At 43.4% G+C, this 13,422-nt stretch overlaps 1 protein-coding gene across 3 annotated transcripts in view; it reads left to right on the top strand.

Moving 5' to 3' along the window:
* LOC108152132 (four and a half LIM domains protein 2) overlaps nt 1-13,422 on the top strand; it is a 60,861-nt gene that overhangs the window by 23,486 nt on the left and 23,953 nt on the right. For 2 of the 3 annotated variants that reach the window (XM_017281225.2, XM_017281224.2), the window contains 2 exons: nt 9,926-10,302; nt 10,379-10,623. In XM_017281225.2, coding sequence (XP_017136714.1) covers nt 9,926-10,302; nt 10,379-10,623 — 622 coding nt within the window. Of the gene's footprint in view, nt 1-9,103; nt 9,499-9,925; nt 10,303-10,378; nt 10,624-13,422 lie in introns of those variants that run through there. The other variant, XM_033386165.1, reaches the window with a different exon arrangement.

Here is a 13,422-nt window from a genome sequence, read left to right as displayed (position 1 = left end):
AAAGACAGTGCGGCGACATGGCCACACCACAGACCACAGAACTGCACGACTACTACCTGGATGTGGTAGTGGAGGAGGTAGTGGAGGAGCAGCTGGAGGAGCCTCTAATTAAGTGGATTCCAGCACCAACGTGGAATGGTCATCAATCTTCCACCAGATAGAGATACAAACAAACACAAATATACAAACATACGAGTATACGAGTATATGTGTGTGTGTGTGTGTGTGTGTAGATACAGATGCGCCCACTCTGGGGATCGCACATTAGTTGCCTTTGATTTTATTGTACAATTTCAGCTAATTAATCATTAATGTTTACGATTAAGCGAAAAGCAAAGCAAGCAAAGAAATCTTCATAAATTACATTAGCCATCAGCCAGCCAGCCTCTCCTTTCGCCCTCCCCCAGCAATGAATCTCCCTGTGGCAGGGGCAGGCAGGGGGGTCAAACAGTCGGGCTATGACTGGGCCATGAGTCTGTTGACTCTTTTCGTGCTCGTGGGCCATGAATGAAAACACTTGGCCACACCAATCAAACACCGCCTGTACCCAGCCTCTGGCTTACCGCCCACTCAATGGCCGTCCGTCGGCCCGTCGGCCCGTCCGCCCGTCCGCTCTCTCTGTGTATTTTTAGTGCAAATACACAAATTTGGCCAAGTGCTGCCTAACTGAATAGAAACTAAACGGATTGGAACGGAACGGAACGGAACGGAACGGAAGGAGCTGAGAGACTGAGGTGCAGATCCATCCAATGGCATCATAATATTATTAAAACAGTAGCGTACTGCTGTGTAATTATGGTAGGAGGGGAATAGCCAGATAGTTTATAGAAGAATATGGCAGAGCATATTGGATTTTTGAAATTTTGTTTGGGTCCCTCCAAAAGTAATCTTTCTAGACCAATATTTTGCAGGATATTTCCCAATCCCAAAAATTCTTTTGAGCCCCCCTCTCGAATCCTTTTGACCATGTCTCTGACCTTTTTACGGCCCATTTGCTTCGTCTTTATGGATTTTGTCCAGCTTACCATGTCTACCCACTGCCCCTTCCCCCCTCCACCCCCTGTTGACAACAGTTGGCCTTTTAGCTAGTTGCGTTTTGCGCTTGTAAATAATTGCAATTTGGAATTTGTTTCATGTCTGCTGCTCGCGCGACTCTTTGGGGCTGTCTGTGGCGCAATCAAAATCAAGAAGTGTGGCAAAATGGTCGCCAGACGTTTTTGATAAATGGCTGGAGCAGTTGGTCCCCCAGGGAGGGTGGCGGTGGGGGTGTGACCTTGACCGTCTTTTCAAAGTAAAGGAAATTTATCATATGCTCGGCGCTGGGCTTACAGTTTGAGTAATATGCAAAGGGATGCGATGGTCATTAATCTAACGGAAGTACTGCTCTCTTTGGCTGCTCTCTTCGCTTCACCCTGCACTCCGCCCTTACGCTCTGGATTTCAAAGGTGAGGCATGGCAATGCTGAATGTTCCCACAAGAGAGACGATCCTTCACCACGCTACACCTTGGCATCACTGATCCCCTCTTGGCTGCCTCTCTTCGCTTATCCCCCCTCCCACGGCCACTGCCACTGCCAGCCGCTTCGGCAGCCAAGCGCACTACCTGTTGACTCATTAGCCATGTCCGACTCAGCCGTCGGAGTTGCACTCACTCTCTCTCACGCGTCGTGTGCCGCGTTAATGAAGAGCGTCATAAAGAACTCCTCGCGGTGCAATGCATTGCTAATAAGCGGTTCTTGTGGGTACGCTTCGGGTCCCCCCCAACCCCCCCAACCACGCCAAGCAACCACCAACATACGACCACTGTGGATGCAGTGACGCTGACAGAGCAACTGCCGTGTCATTATCGCTCACCTTTTGCTCTCCCCAAAACACCACCTCTCGCACCCACACGACAGATTGGCTGCTGACGCGCTTTCTTTCCGCCGAGGGTCGGGGGACGAGAGAGCGAGCTTCGTGTTTGTTATACCCGATGCTCAAAGAGAAGAGAGGGGTATATTAGTTTTGTGGTGGATGTGGCGATCAGAAGGAAGCGTTTCCGAGCCCATGATGGATGAGCGCCTAGATCTCAGAGACCCTGTTAAAAGTGTCTTTAAGAATTTAGCTCTGCCCTCTCCCTCTTCTACCAAATCAGAAGCTCACATATGTATGCACTGAGTGCCGGGAAACAATGTAGAACCGCAGCTCTTGCCGCCCTTGTCGCGGCTCACGACGTTCGCGCTCGTTTTATGCTACGCTTCGGCAAATCGAGACAACGAACCCGAATCCGAATCCGAATCCGACCTCCGAGACCCAACGAAACAGAAGCAGAAGCAGAAGCAGAGACGCCGACGCAGCAGTATTCACAGTTAGAATTCACTTGTACAACGGTGCGGTTGTGGTTGTTGTTGCCCAGCGCGTTTTCCGCGCGTTTCGGCCGCGTTTTTCCTCCGTTTTTCGTACATTTAATTCATTATTTTCTCTGTTTTGTTCGTGTGTGTGTTTGTAAATTGTGGAATAAATTGTAAATAAATTTAATTAAATTTAATTGCATATTTTTTGTTTTTTGTTTTGTTTTTTGTTTTTGTTTTTTTTTTGTATTGCTGTGGCTCGTAATCTGGCCATTGACTCGCTCCTGACGTCTGTTGCGCGCGTATTTTGCTCAATTTTCCAAGTGTTTAACATTTATTTGTTTTATAAACAAAAATCAAGCAAATGCCAGGAGATTGTTTATGCTCCCGCATTGCGGTTTCATATCATATTATTTACTCGGAAAATGTCAATTTTTGGGAATATTTTCAGTGGATCAAAGATCTGGATAATCAGAAAAAAAATATGCCAACATTTTAGAGAATATCTTAAAAGAGATTTCATGGTCTTTTGGGGTTTCTTCTGTATAGAGGACAGAGGATTTGATGCAAAGTGAAAGTATTATCCGCTTTGTTCTAGTTTTCGAACTGGAACTATTCTACATTTCTACAAAAAAAATCTTGTGAAATTTCTCATGTTTTCCTTTGGGAATACCTTTGGATAGCGGATAAAAACCTAGTTCAGAGTTTTCCTTCTAGAAGTTCTCCTTTCCTCCCAATAAATTTCATGGATATGTAACTTATTTTTTTGGATAGCCATCAGAAAGCCAACGAAATACGTAATTTTCTGCAATATTTAAAAGTGTAAAAAAAATTACAGTAAAATTCCATATTTCCTCCATCTTCTGGTTAGATTTTGATTCTCCGGTTTTCCCTGCCCTTCAGGGGGAAACAAGTGAAATGAGTCAGTGGGATTTAATTAGACGACAGCCCCCCCCTTCCATATCTGCCATCCTTTCCTCTGCCCCCACACATTGACATCCATCCATTTATTTCTTTGTCGCTTCACGGCCCATCGCACTGTTCTTTTCTCCTCCCTTCCCTTCCCTTCCCTTCTCTTCTCTTCTCTTTTTTATTTTTTTTCCTCCCTATTTTGTAACACATTGTGACCAGATTTCGCAGAATTGTAACCCCCCTTCCGTCAGAAAGTCATTTGCGGAATATTCGCCCATAGAGATGAGCGATCCCCAATCCAATCCGATCCAAGCCGATCCGAGTATTCGTGGGTTCTATTACAATCGTGGGAAGATGTGATCTACAATTCTGTGGAATATTCTCTTTGATGATGAGGTTTTTGTGGGTCAGGCCTGTCACTCGTTATGAAGCAAGTGGGGGACTGTTTACTCTAGATAGATGGATGGATGGATGGTTGGATGGACGCGTGAGAGACAACAATAATAAAGTGAGGATCACTCCGACAAACCTCACACTCATAATACCTACTTACAAAGTATGTTATGAACACTTAACTCTAATCAAAACAGTTTTGTGCTTGCACACATTTCAAGTAAATAAAATATCAAGGTAATGAGGTGTTTGCTCTACGATGGAACCCGCAGATGGCGATAGAAAAAGGAAATAAGGTTATCAATACGCTGTTACTGTTCTGGTATCGCAGTGTTATCTTTTGCGGCGCTAAAGTCTTGAAAACCCTTAAGAAAAACCTCCTGGAAATGCAAACAATCTGTGGGGAATTGTGGGGTTCTTTTAGTTAAACATCAAAATAGCCATAGATCTGCGATTACACTGATCTTTGATGAACTTTCTCTCTCTGATTCGCTCTGGGAAGCCATCTATGTATGTATCTATCCCCTCTAGAAACTTTAATCCTTAAGATCAGAGAACAGAGGCACTTTGTAATAGAGAGCTGTCGTTCTCTGGTATTCCGCAAGCGATGCACAAATAAGTGAGGTTATCTTTTGAAAGAAGTTTTCACTCTGCAAAGTTTGACTTTGATAAGTTCTGGGTCTTGTAGTTATTTCCTATAAGGTCTTTACTTGCAAAATTTGGAATAAGAAAAGTTTCAAGCATTATAGTTTGTTCTACCAAAGGTTTTTGCTTATTTATAAAAGCTGTGATTTACCCGTGAATTGGTGGCGCATCTCTAGAGGGGGAGGCAGGTGGAGGTGGGTAGAACCCCTACTTAGGGGCAAGGTTGTAATAATTCACTATGCAATTTGTAGCTAAAGAATATTCTATCTGGCTGTGTCGTAAATATCCACTAAGCAGCAGCAGAAGCAGGAGGTGGGGGCTGGGGGGTGGTGCCACAACGCAGCGGCAGTGACATATCTTCCGTATGTTAATTATCGCCAGGTGGGAGAATGATAGTTGGTTCGAGAGGGGCAAAAGGGTAACCAGAGGAAGCGCCAGAGGGCGGTCACTGCGGTGATTCAATTAGCGGCTCTTCCCATATTTCCACTATATGTCCACATATATGTATGCGAGTGCTCGTATTACGAATCGTACGACTATAAATGTAGGCCAATCTCTGCCAACAGCACAGTAGAAGTGCATTGTTCTGTCACTCTGTTACTATGTTTTTCTTTTTCTTTGCCCCTCTTCTATATAATCGCATTAAAAGTCATTTAATCGAAAGCGAAAAAGGGCACACACCACACACCATGCCACACACAATACACTTTGTGGCTCTCCCTGTCTGTTGCACGCACACACACACCTTCAACCGCTTTCGATGGGGCGGGAGATGCCCCATAATTGAGATTTGTTGCACTTGCTTCTCGACGCTGGCTTTTATTTTTATTGTTTATGGGGTTTACGGCAAAAGCAACGGCAACAGCAACAGCGGCAACATGTAAGTGCAATTATGGTGGAAAATTGGATTTCCTTGCCACTGGGAAAGCTCTCTCGACCCGCCTCTGTATGGCTTGCAACATCCGAGATTCGTCCCGTATCTGGTTTCAGAGGGTTTCGGTTTTCGGTTTTCGGGCTTTTTTGGATGGCAAACAAATTGTTGGTCAAACAATGCTGATTGCTCTCCGCTCTCCGCTCTCTCTCTCTCTTTCTCTTGCGTTGAGAGAGTTTTTGGGTGCTTAACCTTTTGCCAGATCAACAGGAGGGCCAGAGGGGCAGGGTGGGTAGGAGTTGCCCCTTAAAACTTTTCCAATTGCTGCTGTCGCCCCGATTTTGTTCAAAGTGACTTTTGGGGTCTTATCAATTGTAATTGTTGGGTTGGGTTGGGTTGGGTTACCTATGGTGCCCCTCGTCTTTCTCTATCCCTCCTTTCCCGCCCTTCTGTTGTATCTCCAATCCATGGAAAACGCTCCGGGGCCCAACAAGAAAAGTTGTCGTCGAGCTTTGTCTAGCTCTGACAGAGAGAGAGAGAGAGAGAGACAGAGACAGAGACAGAGACAGAGAGTGTGTGTGTGTGTTTTTCTGTATGAAAACAGTGCTTTGCAAAAGTATAAGCCACATAATTACAGTATAAACAAAGTTTTAACAAGCATACAAGTCGAATTGGGTATCTGCCAACAAACAGAAATGTGCTCTACTCGAAAGATACTAAAATACCTGACTAATATTTGAAATATGTTTTCCTTACTCTCTCTCTCTCTCTCTAATACTTAAACGATAGATTTCGAACTGTGAACACCACAGAAGTAAAGCAATAGTTTGTAGATATGGATAGACATCCAAGAAGTTGAGGAACCTACGATTATACCTCTTCATCCCAGGGCTTAAGAGTTCTTTGAGATCTTTCCTTCTTTCTTTGGGAAAACTCTCGCCCAATTAAATATGCCCTCAGGACTCTAGGACCTCCTCTGATTGCTTCATTGAATCTCAAAGCTGTGTAGATGCGTCCCTATGCACATGAAACGGACTGTGTGGCGGGTAAAATTTACTTTTGGCTTTTAATTACATTTTATCTGGCGAAACTTTCAGAGCCCCCACCGAAACTTGTTTTATTTGCTTTCATACGCAATTCAATGTTGATTGTGCCACATGCCACCCCCCATGCCCCAACCCTGCGATATCAGTTATTATTATATTACGAATATGATTCTTTTTTTGTTTTTTGTTTTGTTTTCGATTTCAATTAAATAAAAATCTACGACAGATGGTCTGTGTCCCTCTGCCTCCCACTCTCTCTCTCTCTCTCTCTCTCTCTCTCTCTCTCTCTCTCTCTCTCTCTCTCTCTATTTCTCTCTCTGATTATGGCTGAAACTCTCTCTTGTTGTCTCTTGTCGCTTGTGACTCTAATCTGAAATGGAATACGTTTTAATGGCATTTTAATTGTTTATTCAGCGATAACATTGCGCATTGCTCCTCTCAACCGAATGTACAAATAAACACTCAGCAGTCTGTGTGTCTCTGTCTCTGTCTCTGGAGAATGGCGAAAGAAGATATCTCCCATCCAAAGTAGGGACTGAGGTATAGAGATAAAGCCAGAGAGCGCACCGGTGATAAAGATAGAGACACAGCCAAAGATATAGATACAATTGGAGAGGGGGAGTCGGAGTTTGCCCCGCCTTGGTGGTGCATTGTCAAAGCAGCTGCTGCTACGAGCACTCTGCAAGACCTTGAAAAAAGATACAAATATACATAGATACAATATACAATATATGTGTGTGTGTGTGCGAGGAAGAAACACGACGACACACAGTCGACTCCTGCGGTTGCGGAAATTCATTTGAAAATTCGAAATATAAATTTAGATTTTCGGTATTTTGAGGGATCTACGATCTGTCAAATGCCAGCAATTGGAATAAATGACATTTTCAAGCGGAATCGGAGAATTATGTGGGATCTGTGGGAACGCTATCTATTCGTTGATCGATTTGTTTCAATTAAAATTGATTTTGTGTTGAAAATTCATTTTAATTTCATGATTTATTTTCGTTTCCATTGGTGATCTATGCGATCTTTTGTGGTGATTGAAAAGTCGTGGAATTTCATTTGATTTTCGATTTTTCAAGATTTTCCAAGACCTGTAAGACTATAATAATTGTGGGAGCACTTGAGAATATAATAATTAACTATTGGAAGAGCCAACAAGCTATCCATATTCATGGGTTCTGTGGAAATTACTGCGTTTGTTTTTCCAATAGTTTATGAATCTAAGGAAAGCACTTATCGAAACCCCTTTAAAGATTATTCTGAACAACGTTTGGTATTTTGGAATAATACTCATAGAAGACGTATTCCGCTCTACCAATTCTGTCCCCCTAAAAAAGGCAAACAAAACTGGAAGTTGGATCTTGATAGAGTTCTTTGTTTGTTTGTTTATTTGTCTCCAGTGTGTACCCTACGCAAGCATATAAATATGTATATCATGAATCACCTGTCTACACATTAAATAATATCATTTGCATCACCCCACACCCCACAGCCCTCCGCCAGCGAAAAACCTGTTGCGCATTTTCCGCATCTAAAGTCGTGAGCAATTAGCAAGCATTTCCTCATCAGGAGAGTGCATGCATGTCTCTCTCCCCCACTCTCTCTCTGTGAAGACCATAAAAGGCCATCATCTATCTGGCATTCTGTTCCATTTACCCTCTATAGAGAGGCATTACCATTACCCATCCCTCTGCTGCGTTTGATATTTCGTATCTTTATTTTTGTAAACCTCCTCCTCCGCCTATCGGCTTATCTAATTTTCAAAGTTAACGCAGTTTCAATGATTGGGCAAATGGAATTTTGGCTGGAATTTCTGTTTCTGTTTGGGTTTTTGTTTTCTTGTTCTGTCGCTTTCGATGACATCATGCACTGGCGGCCAATCCTAACGTGGAGGAGGTGGAGTAGAAGGTGGACGGCAGGAGGAGGTAGAGCGGGGGAACCTTTCATTAATCTTATCAAAAAGATGCTTTTGCTACCTTTTTATTTTATTATATTTCGCTTTCGTTTGTGGGGGAGACCTTTGGCAAGACCTTTTTTCGTTTGGCCGTCAGTATGAGATCATACGTGACCAGGGAGGGACTGCTACGACTACTACTCCACTCCTCAGTTACTTCTTTTAACCAGTGGAGTGCTTCTTTGCAGAATCCACCTCTGAAGAAACCTCTTCTACAGAATATGCCTCTTTTTTCGAGGTCAGGTCTCTCTGGAATCCTACTCTACAGAACCACACTCCAAAGAATCATCTATAGAATTCTTAATCCTCATCATGCCAATCCATTCCTTTTGATTTCCTCTGAATACCAGAGAGGAACTACATCCATGACTCTTTCTGCCCTGCAGAATCCAAGGTCCAGAGAGGAGCTCTTGTAGGACTCTTCCCCTGAGGGATCCAGGGCACTCCACCAATACCCTTCCTACTCTGGCATGGCACTCCTTCTACTTTCCTCAAAAATACCATCTAGCACGAGAACCCGTCAAATGTTTATCCACAAATTCTCTCTCTTTGGGTGTGGGCGTGTTTTATGATGCTGATTATTTTGGTTGGATCCACATATAATTGAAAAATAAGTAAACAGGTCGTTAGAGAAATCTGCAGATACAGATACAGCTACAGCTACAGAGGGCATAGAATTCTTGGTAAAACCTCTGCTAAATCTATTGCTAATCTGCCAGTCTCGTAGTAAACAAAAGAACACGAGGAACGAGAGTAACAATAAGAACAACAAGAACAAGAAGAAGGCCAAAGGTCAAATTAACACTTTAATCAAAATGTCAATGAGCAAATAACGCAACAAACGACCGCCCCGAGACGTGCCCCGAGCAAAAGGTGATTCTGATGCCAAAACTAAACGAAAGTTTTCTCTCTTTTTGTTGTTTTTGGGGGACTGACTGCCGCGGCAGAGGTGCGTGCCAGAGGCCGTGCATAGCGGGGTTCGGCAATCGACCAAAGAACCACAGCAGCACCGCAATTTTTGATGAGTCAAATCATAAAAACCAAACAAAAAAACTGAATAAAAACCAATTTTAAATAAAATAATAAGACGTTTAAAGAGCGCCGCCAGTGTCAAGAGTACAGTTACGGCTACGGTTACGGTTACGGTTACGGTTACCAAGTGCAGTTACAAGTGAAAAATGGTGAAAATGCTCGACCTGGACCGTCACGCAGAGTGCCCACTGTGGGCGGCATTGGCCTCATCGGATGTCCCATGGACGGGCATGGACTATGCCTGCCTCAACGTGCTCAGTATTTACTGCAAGGTGTTTGATAGGAAAGAAATCTACGATCTCATTGTGAGGTAAGCAGTTGCCCAAAGCTCCACATAGAGGGCGAGAGAGCTTTTCCTTTCTGGGCGCAAGCTTTAAGCAGTGCCACGAAACATGCGGGTTTTTCGAAAGGAAATACGGATATTTGGGGGATCTTTAAGCATTTAAATTTGATTATTTGATGGAATATATGTGTATCCAATCCATCAACTATTTTTATAAATTTTATTTATTTAAAAACTGTCCATAAAGTAGTAAAGCTTGTACTTTTGCCTATGGACTTATAGTAACTACAAACTGAAAATATTTAATTTTAATTTTTATTTTTACATTTTTATTAAAGTTGTTTGTAGAGCAAGTCTGGTAGCTGTAGCTCCCATAGATCCCCAGCTACAGGTGTCCCCCAGCGATCCCTTAGCTGCCGTTTCTAATGTTTTCCACGTGCTCTTTTGCTTCCAGGAAAACCTGCCAATCGTGCAAGTGTCCTCGCGAGGCGCATGCCATTTACCAGCAACAGACGACCAATGTCCACGAGAGATTGGGCTTTAAGCTCGTCTCCCCGGCGGACTCCGGCGTGGAGGCACGGGATCTGGGCTACACATGGGTGCCCCCAGGGGTGCGGGCCTCGTCGCGGATCAATCGATACTTCGAGCAGCTGCCAGAGGAGGCAGTGCCGCGGCTGGGCAGCGAGGGGGCGTGCAGCAGGGAGCGACAGATCGCGTATCAGCTGCCCAAGCAGGATCTTTCGCTGGAGCACTGCAAGCATCTGGAGGTGCAGCATGAGGCTTCGTTCGAGGACTTTGTGACGGCACGGAATGAGATAGCGCTGGATATAGGTGAGTCCTAAGTGCCTTCTCCTCCTCCTCCTCCTCCTCCTTTGCGGTGACTCAGCCAATCCTCTCTGCGCTGTAGCCTACATCAAGGATGCCCCCTACGATGAGCATTGTGCGCACTGTGATAACGAGATTGCGGCCGGGGAGCTGGTCGTGGCGGCACCCAAGTTCGTGGAGAGCGTCATGTGGCATCCCAAGTGCTTCAGCTGCAGCACCTGCAACTCGCTGCTGGTGGACCTCACCTACTGCGTCCACGATGACAAAATCTACTGCGAGCGACATTATGCGGAAATGCTGAAGCCCCGCTGTGCTGGCTGTGATGAGGTGAGTCCTTCCTTCCATCATTCTCAATCCGCCACATTGATCCCCAATTGAAAATTATTGTGTGGCATACTTTGGGGCATGCCACAAAGATTGTATCTGCGCGCTAGTGTGTGTGTGTGGGGAGCCTTTGGTTTTATCGCTTGCCACACGCAGTTCACATTTATTGCAAAGGTGCGGCTATCGCCCTACCATCCATCCATCCATCCATCCATCCATCTATCCACTCCCCTGAAACAATCCCCTGGATGCCCTTCCAAAAGGTTATGGCATTTTCATTGAACTTCACTTTGGGGGCGCCAGACGATAGACGATAGACGCTAGACCCTAGACGGAGTGCTCCCCAATGCAGCTCCAGCGATGGATGGTGGTGGCCACAAAGAAAGCGATGGCCGACAGTTCATTGGCAGCACTGTTGCTGTTGCGTCGCGTGGAGCGGAGCGGAAGTTCTTTTTGTGGGTAAGGCGGAAATTGCAGACGAAAATCTAGCAAAGACTTGTTTTTTATTGCTCTCCGATTCGGTGGATGTTACGATTGAAGTGCCATCAAGTGGTAGCAAAGCTGCAAATCAATCAAAAGCATTTGATGGGTAACTTCAGAAGTCTCAATCGAAACCTTGGTTGAACATCAGTGGGATTGTGTTTAAACTTTAAAGGGATAAATGTTTCACAATAATATGGAATATTTTATCAGAGAAGTTTGTCCCATACTAATCTGTTCCTTGTGGTTCCCCCCTCATTGATTGCCACTTTTAGTGTTTCCTGATTGGAACTTGTGCTGTAATAAGTGGAAGCTATTTAATATTTAACAGAGATTGAGTCCATTGAACATCTTGGGTTTAGAAATCTTTAAAATTTCAAAGAAAAAAACGAGCGGGAACCAAAATAAATGAAGTCTTAAACATTTGTGAAGCGTTTTGTGCCTTTTAAATTTACGATTTAGATAGATAGATAAATAAATGGTTAGAAAGAAAGAAAGAGAAAAAATATATAAATGTATATATTCTATAATGTCCATTCCTGTATTAAAGTCTCTGCCAAGTTTAATTCGATATAAAATATTCGAGTTTTCCCGCCATAATTAGGCCATCAATCCCCCAAGCATTTTCCATGCAGAGGTGTACAAATTCGCGCAATAAATTTTCCAATTATTTTTCGATTATCATATTCCTCCTCGGAATGGTTTGAATGGTTTAAAAACAGCACACGGAAGAACTAATTTGATGAGTGCATACATATGTATGTACGTATATTTTTATGAGATTATTCTGTGAAAAATTCCCCATATGCCGCTAATCAATTCGTTTGATATTCGTTTTCCCTCGACAAAAGAAAAACTTTCACTTTCAGAGCGAGAAAAAAAACACCAAAAATAAATAAATAAATCTACAAAACAAACAGCCAGGCCCAGACCCATATAGAATGGATGCGAATAGTCGATGTATGCTTCTAGATACATTCATTTATGTATTTTTGGCACATTTAGCGAATGAAAAAAACCTATTTTTGAAAATAAACAAAAGGCACGCACACATAAAAATAGTCGATATGCCAAAATGTGGGACAAGTGCACAATTATGCACAAATTAAATATAATTACGGGGGGGCTATTGTTGATGATGATGATGCTGCAGCAGCATTCCACATAGAAGCATTGAAGAGAGAGGGAGAGGAGAGTGCCAAACACAGACCCAGAGAGAGGAGAGGGTGTGTCAATGTTAGTGTCAGTGCCAAAAGATACAATTTATGACATTCATTTTTTGGGTTGTCGTTGCTGCAGTCCGACCCTGGCCCCAGTCCACAGCCCCCAGTCCCCAGTCCCCAATCCTCAGGCATTGGCCATGCCAAAGAGAGACAGATTTTCAAAGCATAAGTACAGTAAGTGGCATGAATGTACATGCACACGTATCTCTGTATGGCCATAAAGCAGGAGGTGCTGGGGAGGAGGGTGGGAAGCTTGATCTATGAGAATATATGAGAAGAAGCTCCGAAGAAGAGCAGAATTTTATATACTTTCGTTGCTCAAGATCTCTTTCAAGAAGAAATTATATCTAATTGATCTATGAGAATATATGAGAAGAAGCTCCGAAGAAGAGCAGAATTTTATATACTTTCGTTGCTCAAGATCTCTTTCAAGAAGAAATTATATCTAATTGCAGATTAGGTAGATTGAATCGATTGAAACGAGCTTCTCATTGACTGTTATTGAGAGTAGAGAGATCAGATCAGAACACAAGAAGTTATAGCATCCACAAGTTTGAAGATATAGCTATACAATTTTGTATATTTAAGTATTTTATTCTTATCTACCAATCCATTAAGTTTTATTATAATCGGATAATATTGATTCTAATTTGTATAGGGATAATCTGTTGACTCTCATTGTCAGATTGTGGCAGGATATATCGAACTCCCAAACTTCTTCTTTCCCTCTGCATATACACACATGTCGCTCACTGTATGCTTGAATAGAAAATTGCGAGCAAAGCAAATACGGGGCAAAATTGGTGTGTGTTTTTTTTTTGTATTGTTTTTAATGTGGAAAAGACAGAAACACAAACAGAAACATAAATAGACCCCGAAAACTGATTAGAAAATTCGCTTTTTGCCGTTGGCCGATTGCCGATTGCCGATTGCCGATGGCAATTGCTTTGGCATTTGACACAGCGCCAGGGCCAGAGCTAGAACCAGCGACCGAGACCGAGTCGCAGAGTCGCAGAGTCGCAGAGTCCGAGAGGCAGTGCATCCATCGGTGGCCATCGCCTGCCAAAAGCTTATTTGCCAGCTAGCCGCTGCCTGTCTT

Source organism: Drosophila miranda, chromosome XR (assembly GCF_003369915.1).
Source record: "Drosophila miranda strain MSH22 chromosome XR, D.miranda_PacBio2.1, whole genome shotgun sequence".
Lineage (NCBI taxonomy): Eukaryota > Metazoa > Arthropoda > Insecta > Diptera > Drosophilidae > Drosophila > Drosophila miranda.
This window is presented reverse-complemented; position numbering and strand designations above follow the sequence as displayed.